Here is a 27,967-nt window from a genome sequence, read left to right as displayed (position 1 = left end):
GCACGCCAGAGTAACATCAAGAGTAATGCTCGGGTCTCCTCCTCCGACACCTCCCACCGGACTCCGATCGCAGCCACCCAATCAGCGCCCAAAGCGGCCGCTGTCGGAACAAACATCAAGCACACTCTCAATTTAGCACACCGTAGATGACGCTGAAACAAAAAAGTATCGGCTTCCATACAGCAGTCTAGTAGTCTACGACGGCGTGAGAAGCCGGGTAGAAGTAATAAAGAAAACATGTCCCGCGAAAGCCTACGTCGCAAACGTTGTGCTCAGGTACCGCCGCAGGGCAGCCGGCCAAAGCCCCGTAGTACTGCCGCCCGCATCTTTATAATAAGGACTGCTAGCCTGGTAGCGACATCTGCGAGATAAAGCAAGCCAGGATGCCTATCCAGGTAAAGCAAGCTAGATTCCGAAGGCGCGTTCCGAAGATCCAGGGTCTTGCGCGAGTAGCTGGTACTGGTTCCTGCTTGGGTCAACGCGGCGGGACAGGCCGCCGTTTGACATCAGAATCGTACGATTTTTGACTACGCGACCACCAACGCCAATGCGGCTGCGCATGCATGCAACTTTACCCCAGATTTTCGTCCAGAACGAGCAGTCTACTCCGTTTGAAGTAAGGAGAGCACGTGAGATCTGTAGTAGTAGTCGTAGTATTTCGAGATTAAGATGTGAAACAACCAGAAGAGGTGAGGTGCACAGAAGCAACGGCGAGCCTAGCGGTGAATGGAATTCGGGGTATATTGGTTTCGAACAAAAGAAATCTGAATGTAAAAGTAATATGTAACTGCCCTCAAAGGAGCTGGGGACCTCTCGAGTTTCTTCTCAAGACGGCCCTTCTTCGACTTCCCTATGTGCAACCATGCCTGACCAACCTGCACCAAACACCCCATCCCTATGCCATTCCCAAATTCTAGCACATGTTCATCGCGAACCCGACTCCAGAATGCATGAGGTATAGTGCCGTGAAAATCATGCACCAGAGATTGATCGATCCAGAGGTACACACACGTGGTTCTGCGGGTCCTTTAACTTCCTACCAATGCGCCGTTCCCTCCTAGTATGATTCTTCCTCCGCCTGCGTCGACATCTTTCGTGGCCGAGCAGGAGGAGCCATGTCTCCGTTGTCCATGTTGTTGCTTGCCCTGCGTCCTGCACTTTGACGCCTTGGTATACCGCTTGGTGTAGGTATGCCTGTCTTCTCCAGTGTAAGTCGCCTGCCCATTGGTGTCGAGACGCCGCTTCCGTCGCTGTTGGCGTCTGTGTCCCGCCGCGACATTGACAGCGAATGCGAATGGCCATGACCGCTCATAGAGCTCCTTGGCCTTGGCATCCGGGGCTCCGTTCCGCTGATGGACGAAGACGAATAATGTCCGAGTGGCGTTCGGGTGCTGCTTCTGCTTGCCGGCCGCTGTATTGCTGACTGCGACGACATGGATGCTCGGCTGGCTGGTCTGCTGCTGCTGGGGGGTTCGCGCGACGAGGTCGACATGCCGAATGACAACCGGCTTACACCCGACTCGTAGGCGCCAGGGACTGACGAGCCCGCTGATGCGTGGGAGCTGCGCTTTCTGCCGCTCCTCAATGTAACAGTACTTGGCACGTGGTGTCCCATGGCACTGCCGTTTCGCGGGCTAGCTCGCGGTGGGGTCGTAGTTGGCGCAGGGAGCTTGGATCGCGCTGCGTGTACCCGTTCTTCGAGCTTCTGCATCTTACCAATCAGCCCTCGAACCTGAACGAGCGAGCCTGATCTAGGCAAACTTGGCGGCGGTGCAGCACTTCCGAAGCTCGGTCTAGGCGCTCGCGATGCGGGTGCTGTTGTTCGAATAGAGGGTGTCGCCCGCCCACTAGCACTCGTACTTGGTCGCGATGCTGACATACTAGGCCCTCGTGAGTGTCTTGGGACTCGCTGATACAAGCCGGCGCGAGGGGTTGCACCTGGGTCCAGCGGCGCATACGAGTTCTTTCGCTTGGGCATGGGCGTCGAGGGCAGGTATCTAGTCGTGATGGGTGCGTCGGACAGCGGTGGCGAAGGGGGAGTCGCGTCCGTATGTAGGCCATCTGCTTTCGAGTGTGGTGGGGTCGAAGCAGCCGTGGGCGAGGAGACGGTGGTTGCTGTGGTCGATGCCTCGGAGACCGGCGAGCGTGGCCTCAGGGCATCGCCAGAGAGATGGTTGGATACCTTACGCACGTGGTGGTTCTCAATCGTCTCCTCCGCGATGCGCAACTTCTCCTGCGTGATTTCCGCCTCTACCCGCAGGTCTGACAGCTCGTCCCTAAGGCGCTGTGTTTCTATCCGCAGTGCTTCTCGCTCCTGCTCTCCGATCTTGATCTCTTCTTCCAGCATGACGCTGCGCTCGATGGCCACGTTGTACTTGGATTCCACATCCTCGAGTGATGATGTCTGGTGGCGTGCCTGGCGCTCGAAATCGTCGCTTTGTACTTCGATGTCGCGGAGTCGCATCTGGAGGGCGCGCTGGCTCTCGCGCATCGTGGTAATCTCCTTCTGGAGGGTGTTCTGCGCATTGTTGGCCTCGGCCTTGCTCTGCTTGTACTTTGTCTGTTGTGACTTGTTAGTGATTGTCCATGTAGGGCAGATATCCGCTCCAAGTGTTGGAGACTACGCACCTTCCACTCCTCAACCTCGAACCCCAGCTTCTCTGCCTTTTCCTGCAGCTTGCGCTCCCGCTTCTCGCTCTCCTCGACGTCGCGCTCGAGCTCGGCCTCCAGTTCCTTGCTTGATGCCTGAAACTCCTGCAGCTCCATCTCCAGCGTCTCGTACTGGGACTTGTAGTAAGCCAGCTCCTCCTCGAGGCTGCTCCATCCTCCCCGGCTCGGCGAAGACTGCGCTCCGGTGGTCATCATGATGGCGGTGGGGGTTGGGCTGCGATTGCCAACAGCGTGCGGTGATCAGGGGAATGAGCTGGGCGGGGTGCAGTGACAAGACGTCAACACACAGCTGCTCGGTCGCGGTCTGTGTCGTCACCGGCGTCTACGACATAGAAAGCCGCAGCTGGTGGTGTGCGCGTGGGTTGCGGCTGCCCTCTTGGTGTCCGGGATGTTGACGATTCCGCTTTTGTCCAATGGCCGTGTGTTGTCGCACGTCCAGTCATGCGCCGCCGACTATCGGAAACTTCGAGTCGGTTCTTCGCGCTCGCACTGTCGCGCAAACAATATCGTCCTGTTCCTGTGCAGGTTAGTAGTTAGTCGCCGCTCAACTGCGGCATGCAGTCGAATGTGTCGCCAGGCGTGGTTGTTGATGATGGAGGCGCTGCGGGCGGAGCCAGGTGGTTAGCGCATTGGCCTCCAGGGCAACCGCTGCAACCAGCCACCGGCATGACACATGCGACGTACCGTGACCAGCCATCCCCACAATAGCCAGCGCAGCAGAGACAACAAAGCCCGCAAGGCTGGAAAATCCTGCTTCCACTCGACGCGCTGGTACTATTCTGGCGTGAACACGATTTCCATTGCAGTTACTTTGGACACAGGCTCAATCTCATTGGAACGCTTGCGTCCGGTACCTAGGTACATGGACATACCAGCTACTCGAAGCGTGGCAGTGGATACTGACACCCTGACGTTTCAGATCGCCCAAGGTAGATGGACAGTTCACCCGGCAATTATTCGCTCATTATGCATTACGAAAGTCAGGCACGCTTTTGACGCCGAACCATACCAAAAAAAAAAATACATCCTCCATCCAGACATGCCTTTGGACAAAGAACTACAAAATCAATCGGGTATATGTACAATCTGAAGGCGTTGAGAAAATCACCTGCTGCATGGCTCACTCTTTGATACCCTTGTCAGGGCCATTGATGTCCTTGATGTCGGCGTCCAGAACAGCGTCTTTGGCCTGCTGCGATGCCTCGCTTGCGGCCCTCTTGCCATGCTCAAGCGCTTCACCAGTTTGCTGAGTGGCATTGGTGGCAGCATCCTGTCCTTTGTCTAGCACGTTCTTGCCCTGGTCGTAGGCGCTGCTTGCGGCCTCGCTAACAGCATCTCTGCCTTTTTCAACAAGGTCTTGCGCCTGCTGTGAGCCCAGTGAAACGGCGTGCTTTGCCGATTCTGTTGCGTTGCCGACAACTTCGGCGCCCTTCGCATAAGCATCGCTAGCCTGCTCTTTGCCTTGTTCATAGGCGCTCTGAACGCTGTCTGATGCCGACTTTGCGACTTCACTTGGGCTGGGGTACTTCTTCAACGCGCCCTGCACAGTGTAGTACAGGCTGATGATGACAGCATGAATGCGGTCCTTCATCAACATCGTGATGCCATGAGAGAAAAAGCCTTTGAGCACTTCCGCTCCAAGACCCTGGTACAAGCCCCAGATTCCTTCAGTCTGGGCGATGCGCAAGATGGTGCTGAACACAGTTCGCTGCCTAGCTTGTAGTGCTCTCGACTCAAGTGGTTCGTCTGACTTCTCTTTGTCGGAAGTCTCACCAATGCCGGAAGAGGGCTTCTGTGAGGACACTTGGGCGCGTGTCTTCGCGAGAGAGAACGGATAGGTAGCAGTTGAGGCGAGGACCTTGCTTATGGCGGCGAGAAGAAACGTCATGCGCGCGCCGGGGTCGTCTCGATTTGCCCTGGGTACGACTAATCGCAGGAGAGCCTTGTGCAGAAGCATAGTGATGGAAGGGTTCAGGGTGAGGATCAAGCTGGCAGAGTAGCCAGACCAGAAGCCTTGTATGCCCTTCTCGCGCATAATCTCGTGTGCTATGTCCTTGGTACTGGAGAGTGGAGGTATGGTGGTCGACGATTCCTGGCGCATCATCGCCGCTGTCTGCTTCCGTGTCACAATCTGCTGGAGGGGCGTGGTGAAGAACTTGGAGAAGGCGCCTGCGACGACGCCGACGCCGATCTCTTCGAGCGCCGGCAAGCTGTGTCCAGTGCCTCGCGCTTCGAGCCTCTTCTGTCGCGCATATGAATACGCTAGGAAGAACAGAAAGCTGTCGGCGACACCCTTCACGACCTCGGGCACTACACCGCTGTAGAAGGCCTTTGTTCCGCCCTCCCTCTCGTATATCTTCTCGATGGCGTCGAGAAAGCCATTATAGTGTGGGTGCGCGTCGCCATGATGTAGTTGCCGCTGAACCTGGAGGCGCGTAATAACGACATCGAGAGGGTATGTTAGGAGTTTCGACACAACGGTTCCTAGAGCGCCAGACGAAGCATGGCCGAGGGCAGGAAGTACAGGGCCGACCGAGCTATGTGCTTCCTTTTCGTGCGAGATGTGGTAAAGGGTGAAGGCATCCTAACGATCAATGTCAGCCAGCGTCCATCTTCACATGTCAGGGGCGCTCACGAGCTGCGAGTTGTAGATGTAGCTCATCTTGTCGGGATTATCGTTGGAAGCCATCGCAGGGAAATCCGGGGAAATGACGACTTAAGAAGGATCCAAGAAATAGTACAAAAGCATCGCAAACGCGGGGAAAGCTCTCAGTCTCCGGGTCCGCATAGCGCTTCTGGTGTCACCAGCTGCAGACGTCATGGAGGCGTTCGGGCGAGGCCAGAGCTCCAGCGGATAGCCGAGCTTCCACTGGACAAACTTCGCTGGTGCAACTGCCTTCCACTAACACCACCACTCGCGCCAGCACTAGCCCTCGCCCAATGCAGTCGCCTCAAGCCTCGCAGAAGATCGGATGAGTCTCTAGTGTTGAGATGTCATCTGTCTGCCTCATTGAGCAACGCGCGCGCCGCGACGGTACCGACAGCGCGTCAGACGAAACGACACCACCATGCCGCATCCATTGTGGGAGGGCGCGACGGCGCGTGAATACACATTTATAGAGACAGGAGCACTCAAAGGGACTGCGAGAACTCTTCGGGGTATTGATCGCAGTTCAAAGTATCCTCCGAGAGCAACCACGGCCGGTCGTGTTTGACGTGGAAAGACTCGCTTGAGAGAAAGACATCCATCGTTTCATACACTGGCTACATGCAATGCATCATCACCGCAACGTAACCGATCCAATTCATCCACTCCATTTTCCCGGTAAAGGGACATTTTCATGAGGAAGGGTCACCAGTACTGTGATTGTCAATTGCGGCACTTGACAATGTCAACAACGCGTCAGTGCCAAACAAGCACCGCCACCCTCAGTACCCGATATACTCGATGGTCGAATCGCTGCAGAGCCCGACACAATGCAACGTTATCCTGGACCCACCTCTGCTACAGCGTGTCTAGCAACATTGACATACGCCGACATCGGCTATCAAATCCTAGCCTTCCTCGGATTCACACTGCAATTAGCTCCGCACGAAAGATTGTACTGATAGCTATGAATAGTTCGTCGATCACATAGAATCAAACGTTCTATCATTGCGCCTAACAATGCAGTCAAGAGCAGCATCGAGCAGACCGCAAGAATCTCTTTATAAGACCTATGTGAGTATACACGTTTTGATTCCTCATACACCCTTACTCCATTATCAGAACCGCTGCAAGACTGAGTCCACTTCGATAATCAGCTTATCTTCATCATGAGATTGAGCATCCGCCCAGAAATCACCCGGGTCGGGAACGTGCAGCTACGCGAGATGTCTTCTGTCTCGGAACTGGACGCAGGCGGTCAAGACACATCGGGTGATAGCACGGCTAACACCTCTGTCAATCAGGAGAACATTGTCATCACTCCAGATTCAATCGAAAGCATCGAGCGCAATCTGGCAATCGTAGTTCCCTGCATGGATGAAGATATCACAGTTCTCGAAGGCCTTCTTCGTGGTATTCCACATCATTGTTCTGTCATCTTCATCTCGAACAGCAACCAGACAAACTACAAGGCGGAGTGCGAGTCGCTGCTCAAATTCGGAAAGGTTGCAAGCCGATCTGTTATGGTACATCATCAAGGTGAGTCAACCTTCGCCCGCGCCTTCAAGGAAGCCGGAATGCCAGAGCTGTTGCAACACCCAGGAACAAGTACGCCCGAGGGGAAAACACATGTTCCACGCATGAACAACGGAAAAGGAGAGGCTATGATACTCGGTGTGATCATCACGAAGCTTGTTGGACGTAAGTTCGTCGGCTTCATTGATGCTGACAACCGGATTCCCGGATCCGTCCTCGAGTACTGCAAAGTATACGCCGCTGGGTTACATTGGGCATCGTATCACAACAGAGATACCGGACAAAATCAGCATGCCATGGTGCGTATCAAATGGAAGTCAAAGCCAAAAGTCAGGAACGGCGAGCTCGAGTTTGAAGAGTTTGGACGCTCCTCGCGTGTCGTGAACGAATGGATGAACCGCCTTCTGAAAGTCCTCGGAGGTGACGCTACCCCAAGAACCATGATCGGAACCGGTAACGCCGGTGAACACGCTATGGATGTTGAGCTGGCCCTGAAGCTACGATTCGCTACTGGTTATGCTGTCGAGCCATTCCAGCTGATCGACTTGTGGGAACGCTTTGGAGTTTCAAACCGCCCGTCCTCAAGACCAGTGCACATCTTGCAGATCGAAACATGCAATCCACATATATACAGTGCTAACCGACTAGATGGACATATCCCACGCATGCAGGCTCAAGGCCTGAGCACGATATACCACTCACGGCTTACACCCTCGCGTCTCAAAGACGAACTTCGAGTGTACATGAAAGACAACTTGGCCACCGTGGTAGATAGTACTGGAGAACCCGAGCCACCTCGCATATACCGCGCACTCGGTTCCTTAGATTGGAAGATATTCGCAAAGATTGGGTTGGGAAAGCAAGATCGTTATAGGGACAAGGCCAGACCCTAAGGAAGCAGCGCGAATGTAGGCGATGCAGACCTCGCTAATGTCACTTATTTCATTAATTTGTATTGCGCTGCATGATAGCGAATACTACATTCTTGGTGGTCAGTCCATCCAATCTGCATTCGTTCTGTCGAGTAAGTGAAACGCGCGACACGAAACTCCAAACTTCCGGAACTTCTAGACTACCAACTGACAAGCGGGACGTTTCTGCATCTTCACTAGTAGCTTCACCCTACATGGCTGTCACTGCTGCCAAGACCGACATCCTCAACATGAAACCTGACACATCCCTCTCATAGATTGTCAGCTGTCGGACGATCGGTTTCGTCAACGGGACGCGCAAACCAAACACAGTCTTTTTTCCAGGATACCAGGCCTGTTTCCACGTTTCCTCGATTCACGACTGCACGTGTGTTCGGGCCTACTCAGTCATCGCATTGAGTGCACAGTACCCGTGGTATAACCGACGATAGGCATCATGCGCTTGGAGGTTTGGGGTGCGGATGGTGTGGGACGTCGTCGTATACCACCGACACGCATGTTCAGTAAACCAACAGTACGTATTCCTAACACAATGGCTATAAAGATGTTCGCAGCCCGCCCATTGCAAGATCCTCATCCTCATCAGGACCAACGATCTCTTCCTTGCTTCCAACACCTTCCCTTTTCCACATTCTCTTCTCCAGCTCAGTGCCGGTCACCCTTCTTTTCTTGACTGTGTCATCTTTGCTGTGCAATACCTTCATTTCCCTACTTTCACTTCAAATCAGCCGGAAAACCAACAAAACATGCGTTTCTCTCTGACTACCATCGCGGCTGCGGCCCTGATCGTCTCTGTCTCCGCGGCACCTGCTCCCGCCCCAGCTAAACCGACGGAACTTTCGGCTCGAGGCCCCGCTCCTACAAAGGCTCATGGCCATCGTGGTGGCCATCGCGGCAAACACGGCGGCGGTCAACGCAACGGCACCGAATCCGCCGGCTCTGGCCCTGATTCCATCGGCCCGGGAATGGGTATGGGTGGTGGTCCAGGACGTGGCCAACGCAATGGTGGTGACCCCGGCTACTTTCCTGGAGGTGGTGCTGCTCCCACGGGCGGCTTCCCAGGCTTTGGCGGTCAGCCATCCGACCCTCAGATGACGGGTGCTCCTACCTTTACCCCCGGCAACGACTACGAGCGTAGATCCGTGGAGTCCGAACCTGTTGTTACGAAGCGTTCACCCTTCGGTCTGGTTTGGAGAGCGAGCGACGAAGGATCTAAGGATGCCTCGGATTCCAAGGACTCTGCAGGTGATTCATCTGACTCCAAGGACGGTGCTTCCGACGGCAAGAATGACAAGAAAGACAAGTCGAAGGGCTCTTCTGGCTCTTCTGACTCTTCTGACAGCAGTGAGGGTTCTTCCAGTGGCAAGGACAAGTCCTCCAGTGACGCTAGCGACAGCACTGGAGACAGCACTGAGGATGCGGCTGGCGACTCTGGTTCAAGCTCTGGCGGAGATGGCGGTTCCAGTTCGGGATCAGATTCGGACTCCAGCAGCGGAAGCGGCAAGGGCAGCGGATCATCCTCAGGAAGCGACTCTTCCTCAGACAGCGACTCGTCTTCAGGAAGCGACTCATCTTCGGGCAGCGACTCATCTTCGGGAAGTGGTTCGTCTTCAGGTGGTGGTTCATCCTCAGGCAGTGGCTCTTCTTCAGGTGGTGGATCTTCCTCCGGTTCGGGAACTCAGACTGGATCAGGCAACTCCACTATGCCTAGCTCAGGCGGTAGTGCAGCAAGCGGTACCATGCCCGCAGCAGCTGGCGAGTCTACTCTCTCCAAGACAATGATGGTAACCGGCGAATTCGATGGTGGCATGAAGCGTTTCGGTCGTGGAGTGTCTTGCACCGGTCAATCAGAGGGAGGAGACAGCGATGCTGTGTTCTCTATTGCTAACGGCGGCACCCTCCGCAACGTCATCATCGGAGCCGACCAGATCGAGGGAGTACACTGCCAAGGAGCTTGCACTATCGAGAATGTTTGGTGGGAAGATGTTTGTGAAGACGCTCTCACCTTCAAGAAGGACGGCGACGGCACAGTCACCGGTGGCGGAGCGATGGGCGCATCCGACAAAGTCATCCAACACAACGGCGCGGGTACCATTTCAATCTCAGGCTTCACAGTCTCGACCTTCGGGAAACTCTACCGATCATGTGGAAACTGCAAGACCATGGGCGAGCGCCACGTCAAGATCGACAAAGTCAAGGCTACAGGCGGAACAGCGACTTTCGTTGGTATTAACTCCAACTACGGCGATACTGCTACCATTACCAACTCTTGTGTCACGGGCACAAAGGCTATTTGCGAGGAGTTCGAGGGTAACGACACGGGTGCTGAGCCTAAGCAGATCAGCGAGGGCCCCAGCTCAGCTTGTATCTACACGCCCGCTGACATCGCCGCTTGCTGATTGGATTTGATGGGATAAGCGGAATGTAGGATTTGGGACTTTGGAAGAGCACATGGGTGCTTAGAATGCCCTGGGATTGGCGATGGGACTTACACTCATTTCACTACCATTCTTTCTGTACATACTCTCTTTTTACACAAATCAAGTACAGATGTCTTCTACTATCATTGCTTATACTACCGCTGACTCTCAGTTAAGTGTGCAGCCTAATCCATCTTCCCAAGTTGACACTGATGATTCGCTCACTTACGGTGATACTTTGGTCGCGATCATCGCTACCATAGGCCTTCTACCACAACGCCGATCTCGCTCTCTTGACTCACTCGCTCTCGCCTTTTCACTACTTTTCGCGAACGCAGATTGTCTGTGCGCGTACCCGCCCTGTGAGTATAAAAGTGCGTGGTCCCCCACACCCGGCGACAAACAATTTCAACGACAGCAATCGCAACACTTGCAACTCCCTCAACTACAGGACCATCGACTCTACTAACCAACAGAATGCCTTCTTTTCTTACTCCGCCGCGCTTCGGCTTTGGCGCTTCCACTACTACTATTAACACAAACACTTCCCCGACTTGGGGCTTCGGCCCTGCGCTGCAGGGTGGTATGGGTCCTCCTGCGCCTGCCTCCTCAAACAAATCCCCGACGTCACCCATGTTTGGTTCAAGTTCTCTATCGCTAGGCGCAAAACTGCCCAGTTCTACCGCCGCCCCAGCAGTCCAAAAGCTGCCCACCGTATCCCCGCCCACCGGCCTCGTCTTCGCCTCTGTCGCCACCGACGCGACAGGCAAGCAGACGACCAAGAAGATCCAAGATCCCACCACCATTCTAGACGGCGACATTCACGTAGTTCGTATCTACCTTTCTCTCGAAGACCTCCCTCCCTCAGCCCTCCACGACATACTCCTCAACTTCCAAAACCAAGGCGCCAACCCACTCCAAGAAATCCATCTCTGTATCCGCTCCCTCCTCCGCCCATGTCTCCAGGACATCTACGAGGACCGCAAACTAGAAGAAGCCATGCTGTTCATGGTTGATCAATGGTTTGCCTTTGGTACCGCGGTCAAGTTCTTCTTCCACCGTCCTGGTGTAGACACTGATCGCGACCGTTTCCAGAACTTTGTCGAGAAGGACTTAGTTCGGGCGGTCCAGGGTTTGGCAGAGGGCGATGTGGAGTTATCGGAGATACTGGGTGAGGAGAGTTGTGTGTTGGGGATGGGGGCGGTGGCTGGTGGGGCGGTCCGTAAGCCTGTCGTGGCTGAGTATGGTATTTGCGATGAGATGATCTGACGAGTTGGCGATTTGATTCCTTTCATGGTTGTAATACTAGCGCGGAGTTGCGGTCGAGGTTTTGTATCTTCATGATTCATACTAACATTTAGATTTAAAAGTCATGACGGCGGCGGCGTACTTTGAAGTAAGTAATACAAGTACCGGCAGTACTTACTTAGATCGATGGAAATGAGAACATCATGATCGTCGCATATCTTCGGACGCTTTTCTGCGAAAGTGATGTCTGCTAAAACTTAGGTTGGATCGTGCTACACTGCGGAGTACTTTAGTAAAACTCAAATGATAACAATTTCGACTGTGTTTTCTGGAATTCCGTCTGTGGCGTTAGAAGCAGCAGCGAAAATGCACCCCTGCTCTTCCGTCGACAACTACGACGATCTTTTTCCAGGTGTATGAAATTTTGGATAATCAGTCTAGAAAGATGTTTGCGAGTTTTCAAGACGTGCAGCCTCTGCCAACGCGTTTTCCGCATTTATCTGCAGAGGCAGGCGAGTCTCCGCATGCCGGAAAAAAAAAATCTTAGAGACTACATGAATTTGAGAAAACGCAAAGTAGGAGACCTAACGTTAGTGTAGGTTCCCGGGCGTTCAGTCAATACGCCGAGAAAGCTCAAGCTGTGGCGCATGCGTCCCGAAGCTTTTCCGAACACGCGTCGCGGCGGTTGCTGGCTTCTTGCCCGAGCTCACCCTCCCACCACACCCGTCAATATGGAACCAGCCAGACGAGCGCTGATGCAAACGCTATTTGCATGCGTGTCTGATACTTACGCGCCTGGTTCATACGCCGCTTGATCCGCATACAGCAATGTCCCCGTCTCCACGCTCGTCCATCGCGACGAACAACGCTCGCGGAAAAAGCAGGCTCAGCGCCAGTAGTATCTTACTTGAGAAGCCCACAAAGGCTGCAGGCTTAGCTGCGCGTCTCATAGTCTCATCATAAACTTCGTCTCACTATTCACATCACAGCCTCCTTGTAAGTTCCTCGCAATGGCGCTTGGTCGAGGCTGGTCAAACATCGCAAAGCGGCACTACCTTCGCTTACTACACACTTCGGAGGGTAGCCGCGCGATGCCCTCACATCGTCAGATGGACACGAATCCCTTGTTCTGCTACACGAGCGGACGATGACTATGGAATGAGCGCGAGCAACTGGAAGCCCGGTACCGACGCTTTGATGTGTCCAGTCTTCAGCAAGCGGCTTGCCAGGCCGTCGGTGCAAGCAAGTGTATATCTTTTAAGAAGATCGGCGAAGGCAACTACAACAAGGCTTATCACCTTCAGATGGAAGACGGCCAAAAGATCATCGCAAAAGTCCCACACCCTAATGCTGGCCCACGGGGCCATACCACGGCATCAGAAGTGGCAACTATGGAGTTTGCCCGGACTGTTTTGAACTTACCCGTCCCACGAGTTCTCGCTTGGAGTGCCACCGACCAAAATCCTGTCCAAGCAGAATATATCATCATGGAAGAAGCGAGTGGCTCCCAACTGCACGAAGTTTGGCAGGATCTCCCACTGCGGAGGAAGTGTGACATTATTCGTGAGTTTGTAGCCGTTGAAAGGAAACTACTCTCGGTCTCCTTTGAAAAGTAAGATTCAACTTGCTCTAACAAAAAATTTGCGGCCAGCGCAACTTACACACCCTGTCAGATTGGGATCATTGTATTTTAAAGATAGTGGTATTGCAGGATGCGAGCCGGCTATCGTTACAAGTGGTCCACAAGATGTCATCGATCACATCGAATCAACTTATTGCATTGGGCCAATTACTCGAAGGGAGTTCTGGGAGAAGCAACGCAGTGAAATGCAATTTCATGGTCCTTGTAAGTTTCTGGATGCTTGTTTAACTCGGATCTAGACTTACAATAATTGTAGGGACATCTTCCGCAGAGTACCTAAAGTCTGTCGCTCGCCGTGAGATCGAATGGATCAATAACCATGCGAACCCACAGGAGCCGAGTAAAACTCCATGGCAGTACACGAATCCACAGCAAAAGTCTCCAGAGGCTCACACAGCACTGTTGGAGAAATTTCTAACTGCAATTCCGTATATCACTCCCAAGGACCCAGAGCTCGTCTCTCCCAGACTTTGGCACCCAGACTTCCATGCTGGTAACGTCTATATCGACGACCAAGACCGAATCTCATGCATCATTGACTGGCAGGGAGCCTGGGCTACCCCGGTGTTCATCGGTGCCAATCCCCCATTGCTTCTAGACTATGGGATTGACATGCTGATGAAGCTCCCTGAAAACTTCAAAGCACTCGACGATACTACAAAAGATAAGCTCAAATACCAAGTGTCTCAGTCTATCTTAATCCACACGTATGAAGAGACTACGGTGGAGAAGAACCCTCTGATGTACAAGGTTATGCATCATCCCCATGGCCAGACCCTCAAGCAATTAGAAGCTTTTGTTGGCTCTACCTGGGACAACTGTCTCTTCCCCTTTGAAGAATGTTTGATCCGCGTTGAGAGGTATGTTGATATGTTTGCCATCAAGCTCCCTGGCTGACCATTGTCGCAGTGAGTGGCGTCACTTTGGTACTAACGAACCGTGTCCGTACCATTTCTCAGCAGAGGAGTTACGGCAACACGACGAAGAGGCGGGGACTTTCAACAAGAGCCAGGAACTCTGGAAAGAGCTACAAGGTATTTTGACCAATGAGGGCTATGCGTCGAATGAGAGTTTCAGTAAGGCTGTCGAGATACTCGGAGACTTGCGAGAAGTCGGGCTAAGTGGCCTTGAGGGCGAGGATCGACGCAGCTTCGACAAAGAGACGCGATGGGTCTTAGATCTACGCAGCCGTTAATCTTGTCGCAAAATAAGATCGTTGATGGTATGCGATGTCAAACATAGGGCGCATGGATAGGTCTTCGTGAGTGGAGGGTTGTTGAGGCTGACTAAAAAGATCGGAAGCGGAGTGAAGTTCCACTCCGCTGGCCCCGCCTGGAACCAAAGCTCGACTTGCATGGCCACAACATGATGCTGTTGCAGCTCGTGGGTGTCGCATTGTGTACCAGAAGGCCCGATGCAGTCTTTGCAGATTTAGGGGGGCGAGTTCGCAGGCTCGATGGTCGACATCTGGAACGCGTTCACGCTTGAGCGTAGCGTCCCTTCCGCGTCGCGACGTTCCAAGCTTCTAGTTTGGATCGCACCTAGCGACAACCTGCAGAAATGACGAACACCTGAACTCCATCGGACGAATCGAGCAGCCCATCATGATTGATCAGCAACTTTACATTGCTTGTAGGAAGAGGCGCAACTTTTCTTATTTATTAACTGCGAAGCCGTGCGACACCGACATTCAATCCATCAGGTCCATTCGCGCAATCGTCCAAAGCACATTTTCCCCAACCCAACTCCCGCCATGACCTACCCATCTACCTACACGGCCTACCGTCGCAGCGCCGGTCAAGAGAAGGCCTCTCGTCAAAACCCTCTCACCCTTGAGCAAAGCCAAGAAAATCTGCCGCAAGAAAAAGACCTCGGCCCCAACGATGTAGTCATCAAGATCCACGCTGTATCGCTCAACTACCGCGACGTCGCTATGCTGGTAGCTGAGTACCCGCCTGCTGTCACGGAACAAGGCATCCCATGCTCTGATGCCTCCGCCGAGGTCGTCGGTTTGGGCTCTGCAGTCAAGAACTTCAAAGTGGGAGACATTGTTGCCCCGATTTGCAATCAAGGCGACTTTCATCCCACGGATGACAGCATCTCGGTGGCTATCGGTGCGAACGGTGCGGGTGTACTGAGGGAGTATGCCGTTTACCAGGAGAAGCACTTGGTGCACCTGCCGAAGCATTTGTCGTGGGAGGAGGTGAGTTGTTCACAAAACATCTGCAAATGCGTTGGGCTAATACACAAATAGGGCGCAATGTTACCGTGTGCAGGTGTCACTGCTTGGAATGCGCTGGATTCGTTGGAGACGGTACAAGAGCACTCTAGTGCTCTACTACAAGGTGAGGCAAGATAACGGATTCCCCACTCTCTTACTCATACCTCCTAGGCACCGGCGGCGTTTCCATGTTCTCCTTACTGCTTTGCCTCGCCGGCGGCATCACTCCAATCATAACCTCATCCTCGAACGACAAGATCAAGGCGATCCAAGATCGGATCAGCGACAAAGTCCGCGGTCTAAATTACAAGACCGACGACCAAGCTGCCAAGATCAAGGAACTTACAAATGACCGCGGCGTCGATTTCGTAGTCAACAACACTGGCGTCGGCTCCCTTATCGATGATATCTCTTACCTGTGCGCTCGCGGCGGCACTGTCTCGCTAGTCGGCTTCCTCGCCGGCTGGGAAGCGGATTGGAAGCCAGCTCAGCTGATGGCCCTGATGGGTAAGGGCGCCAAGCTCAAAGGCATCGCTGTAGGATCGAAGAAGGATTTCGAGGATATGAATGCGTTCATTGAGGACAAGAAGGTCAAGTTTGATGTCATGCTTGACAAGACGTTTGGGTTCGAGGACGCGAAGAAGGCCTTTGATCTTCAATTGTCGGGCAACTTTTCTGGTAAGATTGTCATCAAGGTCGCGCAGTGAGGGACTCGTCAGACTGTCACGACATCTACTATGAATGAGTATCATTATTTACCCAAAGTACCGTCAAAGTCATTGCAATCGGATCATCACGAGACGAGCGCGCAAACAAGAACATGCAGTATCATTATTTCAATCATCCTGTGATCTGCATGTATGTTTCCGAAAAGAGTCAAAACTGTGGCCAAGCATAGGATGCGGCTGAGCGATTCCCAGATTCGTGCCGTCATTGGCTTGATCTGTGCTCAAGCAACAGCACTATGATGCTTATCTTCGATCAAACCTCAACGGTAGCTTGCAAGCCGACACAGCCCCGCAAACTTACGGACATGCACCGATCTTATTGGTCAGCTGACAGCACAGCCTCTAGTGACACCCTATCATCTCATCAGGCATCCAACATCCAGCTAGAATCACGAGCTTGTGGATGACCGGCAAAGCGGCTGCAGCTGGCTGATAAACATGACAAGAGTGCTGTCGCACGTTTGATCTTACAACTAACTACTTACTCCTTACTTTCTCAGAGCATATCTACTTCCCACAACATAGGTACCATTATGGAATCAGGAAAGAAAATGGGCATCCCGACTACTCCACAAGAAGCAGCACCCGCCTACGAGGAAGTATTGCACGACCATCCCGTGAACCGATACGGGCCCTCTGGATCAGCATCAGCCGTAAGCTAATCTACCACATTGTGTCACAAGCCTCCAATCTTGCTAACCCGTCAATTCACAGTACACGACCGTAAGCCAAACCGATGACGACGACATCGAACTCCACGCTGAACCCCACAACCACACTTCTTCCGGCAACCCCTCTTCATCAACGTCAAACACTGAGACGTTGGCTCAGACCATCACTAATTTCCTTCGACCAAACCCCGAACCACACACGCATTGCGAGATATGCGACAACCACGTGCAGACAGAAGCAAGACGCACGCGAGAGAGCGAGCGTTACTGTTGTACCATGGTCGCAGCGACCATCATGGTGTGTTTCTTCTGCGGCACGCTGTTGGGCATTGCGGTTGTGAATATGCAAGCGAGAAAGAGAAGGGCCCAGGATTAAAGGTATGGCATGTAGTGAGGCACGGATAGGTTGACTATGTAGTTGAACAAATCGTGACTTTCTAAATCCAAACTTCCAAACCTTTACGCAACTCGAATCACAGACCGCTGTCTACAAGCGTTAAACCTCATCCCCTGAATGCACGACCGAAAGAATCCCTCTTCGCATTCGTCTTCGCGATCCTGAAGTCAACACAAGACTCGTATGTCTGCTTAGCCGCCACACCATACCACCACCACTGCAGCACCTACACCGCATTAGCATCTCACCCAGACCACCTCACCCATGAAAACTTACACAATCGCCCGCCGTCGCACACCTCTCCTCCAACCCCTGCGGCACCTTAACACTAAACTCCTTCTGCTCGGCCGGTACATCCGCCTCACTCTTCCCCGGCGCATACCCCTCCTCCCACACCTTCAGCATCTCGCCCACAACCTCATTCTTCTTCGTATCCACAATACTAACATTCGCGGATCCCTCGTGCGGAATGCGGATCCAGACTTTCATGGGCACGACCTGGCCCGCGCTCCAGACCTGCGTGTTGTTGGACGGGTTGTCGGCGAATTGGAGGCCTTTGCAGAGCCAGAGGTTGCAGCTGGAGGCGGTGTAGGGGGGAAGGAGGAGCTCGGGGAGGCCTTCGACGTGCGAGGTGTTGTCGCCGTTTATGGTGCGGGTTATGGCGGGGCCGCAGTGGGAGGTTAGTTCTGGGCCGGTGGGACGCGAGGGTGGGGAGGTGATGAGGCCGTGGGAGAGGGCCGTGGGGATGAGGGAGAGGAGGGTGGTCGCTGCGGCGGCGGTGAAGTACATTTTGGAAGAAGTGTGTAGGGGTGAAGTAAGGAGAGGAGGCAATGGAATTGACCTGCTTGGATATTCAAGATCCGTGCGATGCATGGTACTTTATACACGCATGGAATTCCCATTGCTATAATTCATTTCTGCAGATTTTCGTCCTGCACCCCCCTATCTCCGTGATTCCAAATCAAATCCCCGGTCGTTGTCGTGCGTGCCAATTTATCTGGGGATGCTATGTGGTTCTTGTGTGGAGCTGCTATGGGAGGTGGGTGTAGATCGCCAAGGATGAGCGAATGAGACGGGGATGTGTATAGTGTCGGCTCGGTAAGGCTGCCCTTGCTATGCCGGATAGTAGACGACAATTTATTCGAGAAAAAGAAGCAAGGGTGACATGGTAGTTTGCCGATGTATAGCCGGCCAAAATATGAGTGCTGTGTAATGTTCTGCTGTTGTGCCTGGGCAAACCGAGGTTAACACCACTTCAGCGCGCACAAATGCCCTGGAAGATTTGCCATGTCATGTATCATCGTTATTAGCTAGTCGCATTGGACGTGTAGCATACCTAACATCTATGCTTTTATTGTACATAGCTTCGGGAGCTGTCAAAGTTCCCCCTTTTACCTCTTACTCTAGCAGGGAAGCTTGGTTGGTGTAAAGTACATCGACCACGTTGCTCAGCTTCTCTAGAGTACTGAGTGCCGCGTCGTAGCCCTGGTCTCGCTCCGATTCGTCGTATACGATCAGACATCCGGCACCCTGGTCCAGAACTCCGATGATGACCTTGTCGAGGATCATCTGCGAGAGCTTGCGCTCAACCTGTATTGTGTCGAGACCGACCATCTTGGCGACGTGGTCAATCTCTACCCTGCTGAAAGGCTCAATGACCTTGATCAGGTTCTGCTCCAACATGTTGTCGTACAGGCGTCGAAGGTGGGAGGTGATGAATCGGTCGCTGCCTAGCTGCTGGCGGAAATCGGTCAGGGCGGTTTCGTACTCTTCGAGACTGCGGTTGGTGTGTGCGCGCGCTACGGCCTTCATGGCTTCTAACCGCTTGCCTGCGTACTTGACAGCGTGCTTGGAGGTCATGAGCGAGGTGACGTCGTCTCCGAGGTTGAGCATGATCTTGCAGAGCAACATGTACTGGAGTGCCGAAGTAGCCTTCTGCTCTTCATCCTGTGAGTGGTACCCCTCCATGGCTTCGATGAAGTAGGAGAAGGAGGTGTTGAAGTCGCCGTCCTCTGCGTGCAGCATGCCACTCTGCATATCGAGACCAGCCTGCAGCAGAGGCGGAGTGTAGACCGAAGCAGCCGATGTTCGTGCGGACGTGAGGGCAGCGCGACCCTTTGGTATGTTGCCCAACGCGTGGTAGACCCTTGATTCGAGCAGCTGAACCTCCACCAAGACCAGCTTGTCGTCCAGGCGCTTCAACTCCTTCAGCAGGCTGTTGATGAGTGTGAGGGCTTCGTAGTAGGATTGCTTCTGCATGTACAGGGAGACGAGTCGGGTTTCTAGGTTCTGTCGCAGGAAACCTCTCCGCTCTGACACGGCCCACTCTATGCACGACTTGGTGACATCGATCTGGATATCGGCGGTGTTGGGGATGGCGGTGAACAGGTCGAGTAGTTGTCGGACTGTGGGAATTAGCTATGTAATATTGACCTGAAGTCCAAATTCGCTTCCTTACCCAGCTTGGACGTCTTCGCCTTCGCAAAGGACGACATTATCGACCGCGCCTGCTTCACGAGCTCCGCCAACGCGTCCACCCGCTTCTGGTCGCGGTAGAGCTCACCGAGCCCGATCAGAGCGCTCTCATAGTTCTTGATGGCCGTCTCATTCGAGCCGGGGTCTTGCGACAGGACGTCTTTGAAGATCTGCTCGGCCTTGGAGGGATCCGACTTGGCCAGCTTCTGCGCCTCCGCTATCCGCGAGCTCGTATCCGGGACAGCCATGGTGGGTGGGCAGGTTGTGAGGGTATACGCGGTGACTTAAGGTGATTAAAGTGCACGAGTCGTGAGGTGGAGCGGGCGATGGGGTGGCGGAGATGAACTGTTTGGTGATGTTGAGCTCACAAGCTCACCTGGAGATGCGGCGGTCGGTGGTTAGGCGGTACGTAATTCCGATTGGGGCGACGCCACACTCCAGCGCCACAGCATACAGGGCACATGGCAACCGCAGTTCGGACAACAACACGCTATAGCAAGGGACCGCGACATTTCCTGAATACGTTCGCCCTAATATTGGTTTGCACAATCTATCCCGCTCTATGCATGCCATTGGCGCACTTTCGCAGCCGGGGACATCCATTGCCGCCGCTGCTGCCCCAGCGACGGCTGAGTTGGCAGTCGCGCCTCCATCGTCATCGCCTATTGGCCAGTGCACGTAAACAAACCCCAAGCTATTGATCAACACACCGCCCGCCCTGCACCTGCAGTCCACTTTCCCACACTCCCACCCTCCACGATATCACGAACTATTATATACCCTGCGCTGGATCGCTGATAGCTTTTCACGATCAATCCCTCCGCTGTATACCCCAATTGAAACTCACGCGCTCCATATCATACTCGCTCCCACTCTCCGCCTCACTACCACTACATTTGGTTGAATACACACCAGACGACACATCACAATGCCTTCTTCAGACAGAGAGGTCTCCCGCGACCGGGAACTCGTCAGACACTCACATTCGTTCTCGTCAGACAGGATGATTCCCATGTTCGTCTTCCTCACCGCCATGTAGCCTTTCGCGATATACTAACACTGCGCTTCAGGTGGGATAGTGCTGACCCGGATCGTGCACCTCCGCCACTGCCTCTCAACCCTGGCTCGCCCACTCTCACCACCCGCCCCAACACATCTGCAGCCATCATGAAGGCGGCGAAGGCGCTTGAAGAGAAGGCGCGAGAGAGTTTACCTGCGAGCTCATACACTACTAACCCCATGCCACAGAAGCTGCCCTCGTCCGAGCGCTCTCTGATAAAAGGCACACAGCACAAGCGCATGCAGTCATTACAGCCGGGCAGCGTTCGTGACCTACGAAGCTACCTTGACAACCGCTCACCTGAGCGGCCCTTCCTCGATACCCGGTCGCCGGAGCGGTCACCCGAACGCGAGCGACCATCGAGCAGGGGAGGCCGACCCATCTCAAGGGACTACGAGAGGGACTACTTTGGAAAGGATGCCGATGTGAGCCCTATGCGACAGCTCACACCTACACCAGCATCACGATTCGAGATCAAAGACACACCTGCCCTACGGCCTAGCCAGAGGGCGATCCTGGGAGAGAACACACCACCATCGGCCACCATGCAGGCGTTACAAAGCATGACCATCCCCCAACACATGCTCGACCCTCCATTATCGAACATCACGAACCGGTCGGCACACTCTTCACCAGCGGCTACACCAGCGGCAGCGCCGGCACCAGGACCGGTGCATGGCCCATCACCGCCACAGTCTTTCGATAACATCTCCAGCCAGCTTATGAGCATCAACAACATCGTCTCCAGCCTGCAAAAAGACATGTCGCAGTTGAGCCGGCGGAGCAAAGACAATGCGACGGATCTCATCAGCCTCAAGGAAGCCACAAACACTCGCGACGAGGACATTCGCAAGTCGCTGAAGGACCTTCTGTCTACCATGTCGCAGAAGCAGCAGGCTCAAGCGGCAGCTGCCATGAACGGAGACACCTCTCGCTCTAGCAGTCTCAACCTGCAAGATCCTCACATGACACCGACGAAGCAATTCACATTCCCGCGTATGGCATCCACCAGCCCCTGGACAGATGAGCGTATAGGTAGCCCCAACCCATACTCTGTCGAGGGTGCCGCTAGTGTCGCAATGCTGGAGAAGATCATACGCGAAATGGTGACGAAGGATGGTCAAGAGCGACTGGTTGCAAGTCTACAGAAGCTGGTCGACAAGGCTACTGGAGAGACTGCTAAGAAGGTTACTGAGTTGGCCGAGTTTGTCAAGCAAGGCTCAACCGGTGGTCTCTTCAATCCCGCAGCTGCTGGCTCGGCCTCGTTCCAGCCATCCCCCGGATCTGGCGCCTTGACTCGAACGATATCGGCTGACAGCAAGGCCTTCTCCAGTCCAAAGGCTGCCGATTTTGTGAGTGAGGAGATGCTCAAGTTCCTCCGTAAGATCAAGGATAGTGTCGCTGAGTCCGGATGCGTTACAATGGCCACCAAGTCGCTCATCCAGGATCTCCGGGGCGAGGTTCTAGGAATGGGACGGGAACTTGCGCGCAAGGTGGAGGAGGCAGAACAAGCCAGGGAGGCCGAAGCCGGATCTGGCTCAAGCCCATCCACCGAAGACATCAACGCCATCGTTCAAGAGGGCCTTGCCAACCTCAAGGACCACATGGACAAGGTCATGCGTGAGCGAAGGCGGCAATCGATGTCATCCGTCGTCACCCGCACCACCGTCGACAACAACGAGGTCTACGATGTTGTCAAGCAAGCCCTTGCGGAGCGTGGCCTCGACCAGCCAACACCTCAAGCTGCGGCAGTGGACAAGGAATCCATCATCAGCGCTGTCCGAGAGGCCTTTGATGGTGTTGAGATGAACCCGAGCCATGAAGTCCAACAGGTCGGATTGGGCAGTGACGAGATTCTCCAATGTCTGCGCGAAGGTCTCCAAGACTTCAACGGTTCTGGTGCCGTCACCAAGGAGGAGATTGAGACTATGCTGCAGGAGTCACTACAGCAGATCCAGCTACCTCCACCCGTTAACGAAGTACACGAGATCCGCGAGGAGGTTCTGATGGCCGTGCGCGAGTCGTTGGAAGAGTTGAAGCCGGCTCTTGCAGCCCAGCAACCGTCGACGGATGCCTTGTCTCGGGAAGTGCTCGAGGAAGTCATTCGCCAGGCGCTCGCGGAGCACCAACCTGGAGCAATGGAACTCGACCTGCCTCAGGAATCCATCTCAGAGGCTGTCCAGACCGCTTCGCAACCTCACAACGAGGCTGTCATGCAACGTCTACAGGCGATGCTGGATGAGGTTCACACCGAATTCGAAGGTGTCACTGCTGCCAACGGGCGTGACACCGAGCAAGTTCTCCAGGCCCTCCGTGAAGGACTTGACAGTCTTCGTGCCGACCTTCAGGGCTCCGTCAACCAGCCCCGAGAGATTACTCAGGACGGCGAGATGATCGACCACATCAAAGCGGAACTCGACAAGCTACGCGAAGATGTCCAGGGCTACGTCGCCGAAGGCCCACGTGGAGATCAGGCTTGGAGCCGTGGCGACATGGTTTCATACCTCAAGTCTGAGTTTGAGAATCTCCATGAAAAGCTCACTACTCAATTGGCTCCCTCTTCCAACAACAACGAGGAGATTCTCGCCGCTCTTAACGCCGGCTTTGACGAGATGAAGTCACAGGTCGCCCTTCGATCTGAGGATGATACTGACTCGAACGACGACATCAACGAAGCGATCAAGCACGAGTTCGATGAGCTAAAGGAAGTCCTTCTTGGTGATACATCAAGCAACAAGAACGATATCCTAGAGAAGCTTCAGGCAGGCTTTGAGGGACTCCATACTCTTATGGGCGAGAAGCCAACTGCGACTACATCCAACGACGACATGCTGGCTACTCTGAAGGAAGAGTTCGAGCATCTTCGCGAAACATTGAGTGGCTCACTGGTGAAGTCTGGCGGTGCAGGCGAGAAGGACGACATCGTCGACGCTGTTCGTGAGCTCATTGACGGTCTGCACACCTCTCAGGAGACTACGTCAAAGGACAACATCGCGCTGATCCGTGGCGAGTTGGAAGCCTTGAAGGAGTCGCTTGGCAACGCACTGGTCCCATCTGGCGACAATGACAAGGCCGAGATGTTGATGGTTGTGAAGGCTGCTCTAGACGACATCAAGGCCAACCTCAAGTCTGCGGGTGTCAATGAGGAGCTTCTGGAGGCTTTCCGTGGAGAGCTAGAACTTCTTCGTCAGTCTGACAACGTGACTCGACAACACGCCCGGGCCGACACTGAGGAAGTCCTGGAAGCTCTCAAGCTGGGTCTTGATGACCTTCAGTCGCATCTGGACAAAAAGCTGGATACCCCGGACCGCAACAACTCCGCTACCAGTGAGATCATGGATGCGATGAACGAGGGTCTAGATGGACTCAGGGCGGATGTTTCGAAGATCGCCGAGAAGCCCATCGACATGAGCATATCATACGAGATCTTGGACACGCTCAAGGACGGCCTGAACGCGTTGCGTGACGACATCGACATGCTCAAGGGCGTAAGGCAGGAATCTTACGCCGAAGAGTATGTCCCTCTTCCTCCAGCTGGCAACGAGATCGCTCTCGCGAACGACGCTGCGGGAGAATCAATGTCGCGTGAGATCGTTGAGGAAGCGACACAGGCGGAGCTACCACCGTCACCAAAGCTATCTCCGCAAACCGCCGATTTGGCGAACATGGAGTACATGCTTGTTCAAATCCAGGAGAAGGTCGAGGCTATGGACGCCGTCAGGGCAAACCCGGAGCCAACTTCCGAACCTGCAGCCGCCGTGGCTGGATCTGCCATGAAGGAGGATCTAGTCAACATCGAAGAGCTTCTGAAAGATGTGCAAGCCGCCGTCCTTCTCATGCAAGATCGCGAAACACCAGCGCCTACACTTGAAGGCATCGCTAGGAAGGAAGACACCGACGCCATCGAGACTCTTCTTGCGAACACCAAGGCCAAGATTGAGGAGCTCGTACTTCCAGATCCAGCGACCGCTATCACCAAGGAGAATCTGGAAGATGTCGAGATCGTTGTCCGCACCACGTCCGAGGCCTTGGAGGCACTTGCTAAGAAGTTCGAGGAGGAAGGTGCCACCAAAGCAGACGTGACAGTCATTCAGGTCATCGCCGACGATATCAAGGTTGCCCTCGACGAGATGAAGGCTGCTAAGGCTGACGACGAGGCCAACCCACAAGCGACCAAGGCAGATATCGATGCCGTTACTCTGCTTGTAGATGATCTCAAGGTCAAGATTGACGACATGAAGATCCCAGATCCTGAAGAACTCCCATCCAAGGCCGACTTGGAACAGCTCACAGGTCTGATCCACGACTTCCGCGACAGTCACGACAAGATGAAGGACACCTACGAGGAGGACATCATGAAGACGGCGACCAATTTCGACGAACGCCGCGCTGAAGCTGCCCAACTTGTCGAAGACATCACCGGCGTCAAGACTGCATTGGACGAGATGCGGGAGGAGATCAAGACAACCCTCATCGAAGGCGGTCCCATCGAGGGTCTTCAGGCTTCATTCAAGACATTGGAGGAGACACTGGGTGCCAACAACGTCACGGCTGACGTCAAGGAACTCATGGAGATTCTTACTAGGGAGTTCGAGCGCGCCCACGGATCTATCGAGGGACTTCAGAATGACCAAGCGGAGAAGTCTGCGCTTCACCTCGAGAAGCACGACGAAGTCAAAGCCGCGATCATCGCGGGCTTCACGGAAAGCCTAGAGGACAAGTTCAACACTCTCATGGCCAAGTACGATGATGCTCAACTCTTGGCGGACGAACTTGCCAAGGTCATGAAGGAGAAGTCCGAGGAGCAAGAGAAGATCCTTGAAAGCAACAGGGAAACGGCTGACGAGCTTCGTCTGACCATTGACACTCTTGGCGCCACCATCGCTGGAATGAACGACCGAATGGAGGGCACCACCACCCAATGGTCAACCGACTCTGCTTCCATGATTGGAAAGGTAGAGGAGACACTCGCCAAGTACGAAGAGCAGAAGCTTGCGATGATGGAGAAGCTTGAGGAGCAGAAGCTTGAGACCATCGCTAAGCTTGAAGAGCAGAAGAGCGAGACCATCGCCAAGCTCGAAGAGCAGAAGAACGACACCATTGCCAAGTTTGAAGAACAGAAGCTCGACGACAAGACGGAGCACTCCCACACCCGTGATGAGATCAAGAACGTCGAGAACATCTTCACCAACCTCCAGGATAACATTACGGAGTATCACCCCAAGTTCATGGTTGCCTTGCACGAGATCGAAGCTCTTGTCAAGGCTCACTACGAGCACGCACAGAAGACCAAGGAGGAGGCAGACGAGAACGTTCGTGCTTGGAACGAAGAAGCCAAGGCTCGCTCAGAAGAGTTGCAGACGCACTTTGCCAATCTGCCCAAACTACTCCCAGCCCCTACGCCGTCTATCGAGCTTCCCGAGAAGTACGACGATGCACCTGTGCAAGAGAAGCTCGACAAGCTGCTGGCGATCGAGCCGGCGCCAAGCTACAACGACGGAGCAGTACACGAAAAGCTCGACAAGCTCATTGGTCATGCTGATGATGCAAGCAAAGCTGCAGGCAACTTGGAGAAGTTGGACGAGATTCACGCTCAAGTCAAGATGACTGCCGTAGAGCTGAGCGACTTCGTCGCCAAGCAGACGCAGTTCATCACCGATGGCAACGAGTCCAAGGAACGTGAAGCTGAGGAGCTTGCTCTGCTCATTGAGCGCAGGACAACCCAGAAGGAGCAGCTGGAAGTCGACTTGGAAAGTCTGCGAGCTGAGAAGGCTACTCAGAAGGAGCAGCTCTTCGCAGACATCCAGGAGATGAAGGCTGAGAAGGATCGCGTCGTACAAGAGCTCAAGGAGGAGAAGGAGCGTGTCATGGCCGAGCTTCAGGAAGAGAAGGATCGCACTATGGCTGAGCTCAAGGAAGAGAAAGATTCGCTTCTTGCTGCCGTTGCCAGTCTGCAAGCGGAGCGCGAGAACCTCGCCAACCAGAAGGTTCGCCTTACTGGTGAAGTCTCGTCTCTGCACACTGCGCTTGACATTCGACGAGAGGAGCTGCACTTCATGGACACCAAGGCTGACGCACTCGAGCGTCGCATCCTGAACGGCATCATGGACCACTCCCGTGCTCTAATGATGACCAAGGGCGGCTCGAAGAACGCTTCGAAACTCAAGAAGCGCATGAACGCAGACGCTGCCAATGAGGACACCAGGGCCATGCCACCTCCCAGCACTGCCGCGAATGGTCTTTCTCTTGCGCTCAAGCCTCGCCCTGCTATCCGTCGCAACGGTGCACCTGCCAACCCAGCACAACGCCGCATCCTGTCCCTTAGTCAGATCAGCGGTAACGCCCCTACTGGAGCCCAAGCTTACCCGACAACCAAAGCTTCGGTTGATAGCAATGCCGGACTGAAGCGCAGCCACTCTGTCAAGACCAGCAACTACTCTCGCAAGGGCTCTTGGGGCGGTCGCCCCAGCGCCGTCATTGCCAACAAGGAGAATGATGTTCTGCCTGAGGAGGATGAGCACGAGACAGCGCCGATCTCTCACGAAATCATCGAGGAGGACGCACAGAGCGAGACCGGCACTGAGCGTCGCTACAGTCTCGACAGCCGCGACTACGCTGAGGGTGAGACGCCAGGCTATGACGGTCGCTCCAGCTTTGGCGGCACAGGCAGCGAGTACACATACGCCTCCGGCTCCTCGTACATGACCGGTAGCGACATCGACCGCCGCACCTCATACGGTGCTCAGTCAGCTCGCTCTGCTGCGCCCGGTGAAGAGCGCATCGACGAGGAGGGCTCTGTTTACTCCGAAGACGAAGAAGACGATGAACCCACTGCTACTATCAACCCATCCGACGTCACTGGCTCCGAAATCTCGACGGCCACTACCGAGAACGACGTCGAGCTGCCAACACAGTCGGAAATCGTTCGTGCTGTCGACGCCGTGAAGGAAGAGATGAAGGAGAACTATGCCCCACCCAGCGACTCCGGTGTAGGCACTGACCTTCCTACTGCCGCCTTCAACGAATCCGAGATGGACGCCGATTACTTCCGGCGTGCGGCTGAGGAAGAGGCGAGCACTGTCGGCTAAACCCACATCTACGAAATCTATTAACGACTGCTGATACGAACACGCTCCTGCGTCTCGCTCTGTAACACCCGGTTTGAAGCTTCGACTCGCCCTCTGAGGTTTCTAGAGTTGGCATCGCCGCTTGATATGTCGAGCTTGACCACGACGTGTTCTTCGAAGTCGCAATGCATGATTGATGGCTTATGTGTACGTGTCACGGCATGACGAAATTTGGATGGCATTGATGTTGTTG

The 27,967-nt window shown here is 54.2% G+C and overlaps 10 protein-coding genes across 10 annotated transcripts; 6 read left to right on the top strand and 4 right to left on the bottom strand.

Annotated features, from left to right (window-relative positions):
* Positions 1-1,028: 1,028 nt before the first annotated feature.
* Positions 1,029-2,865, bottom strand: J4E88_008264 (uncharacterized protein; the record flags this gene model as incomplete). Its single annotated transcript, XM_049401875.1, has 4 exons — positions 1,029-1,460; positions 1,514-1,815; positions 1,882-2,560; positions 2,629-2,865. The coding sequence occupies 4 exons, from the start codon at positions 2,863-2,865 to the stop codon at positions 1,029-1,031; spliced, it is 1,650 nt and encodes a 549-aa protein (XP_049252413.1).
* A 925-nt stretch (positions 2,866-3,790) lies between these two features.
* On the bottom strand, positions 3,791-5,332 carry J4E88_008263 (uncharacterized protein; the record flags this gene model as incomplete). The annotated part of the gene is made up of 2 exons (XM_049401874.1): positions 3,791-5,254; positions 5,306-5,332. 2 exons carry the CDS (start codon positions 5,330-5,332, stop codon positions 3,791-3,793), a joined length of 1,491 nt encoding a protein of 496 aa, XP_049252412.1.
* A 1,154-nt stretch (positions 5,333-6,486) lies between these two features.
* On the top strand, positions 6,487-7,746 carry J4E88_008262 (uncharacterized protein; the record flags this gene model as incomplete). The annotated part of the gene is made up of 1 exon (XM_049401873.1): positions 6,487-7,746. One exon carries the CDS (start codon positions 6,487-6,489, stop codon positions 7,744-7,746), a length of 1,260 nt encoding a protein of 419 aa, XP_049252411.1.
* A 785-nt stretch (positions 7,747-8,531) lies between these two features.
* On the top strand, positions 8,532-10,184 carry J4E88_008261 (uncharacterized protein; the record flags this gene model as incomplete). Its single annotated transcript, XM_049401872.1, has 1 exon — positions 8,532-10,184. One exon carries the CDS (start codon positions 8,532-8,534, stop codon positions 10,182-10,184), a length of 1,653 nt encoding a protein of 550 aa, XP_049252410.1.
* A 654-nt stretch (positions 10,185-10,838) lies between these two features.
* On the top strand, positions 10,839-11,474 carry J4E88_008260 (uncharacterized protein; the record flags this gene model as incomplete). The annotated part of the gene is made up of 1 exon (XM_049401871.1): positions 10,839-11,474. The coding sequence occupies one exon, from the start codon at positions 10,839-10,841 to the stop codon at positions 11,472-11,474; it is 636 nt and encodes a 211-aa protein (XP_049252409.1).
* Positions 11,475-12,184: 710 nt separating this feature from the next.
* Positions 12,185-14,290, top strand: J4E88_008259 (uncharacterized protein; the record flags this gene model as incomplete). Its single annotated transcript, XM_049401870.1, has 4 exons — positions 12,185-12,229; positions 12,617-13,016; positions 13,352-13,955; positions 14,005-14,290. 4 exons carry the CDS (start codon positions 12,185-12,187, stop codon positions 14,288-14,290), a joined length of 1,335 nt encoding a protein of 444 aa, XP_049252408.1.
* Positions 14,291-14,848: 558 nt separating this feature from the next.
* J4E88_008258 (uncharacterized protein) lies at positions 14,849-16,023 on the top strand (the record flags this gene model as incomplete). Its single annotated transcript, XM_049401869.1, has 3 exons — positions 14,849-15,298; positions 15,350-15,440; positions 15,488-16,023. 3 exons carry the CDS (start codon positions 14,849-14,851, stop codon positions 16,021-16,023), a joined length of 1,077 nt encoding a protein of 358 aa, XP_049252407.1.
* A 1,195-nt stretch (positions 16,024-17,218) lies between these two features.
* J4E88_008257 (uncharacterized protein) lies at positions 17,219-17,901 on the bottom strand (the record flags this gene model as incomplete). Its single annotated transcript, XM_049401868.1, has 2 exons — positions 17,219-17,338; positions 17,389-17,901. The coding sequence occupies 2 exons, from the start codon at positions 17,899-17,901 to the stop codon at positions 17,219-17,221; spliced, it is 633 nt and encodes a 210-aa protein (XP_049252406.1).
* Positions 17,902-18,510: 609 nt separating this feature from the next.
* J4E88_008256 (uncharacterized protein) lies at positions 18,511-19,835 on the bottom strand (the record flags this gene model as incomplete). The annotated part of the gene is made up of 2 exons (XM_049401867.1): positions 18,511-19,517; positions 19,571-19,835. 2 exons carry the CDS (start codon positions 19,833-19,835, stop codon positions 18,511-18,513), a joined length of 1,272 nt encoding a protein of 423 aa, XP_049252405.1.
* Positions 19,836-20,754: 919 nt separating this feature from the next.
* Positions 20,755-27,735, top strand: J4E88_008255 (uncharacterized protein; the record flags this gene model as incomplete). The annotated part of the gene is made up of 1 exon (XM_049401866.1): positions 20,755-27,735. One exon carries the CDS (start codon positions 20,755-20,757, stop codon positions 27,733-27,735), a length of 6,981 nt encoding a protein of 2,326 aa, XP_049252404.1.
* Positions 27,736-27,967: the final 232 nt, after the last annotated feature.

Source organism: Alternaria novae-zelandiae, assembly GCF_023758075.1.
Source record: "Alternaria novae-zelandiae strain BMP 2774 chromosome Unknown scaffold_18, whole genome shotgun sequence".
Classification (NCBI taxonomy): domain Eukaryota; kingdom Fungi; phylum Ascomycota; class Dothideomycetes; order Pleosporales; family Pleosporaceae; genus Alternaria; species Alternaria novae-zelandiae.
This window is presented reverse-complemented; position numbering and strand designations above follow the sequence as displayed.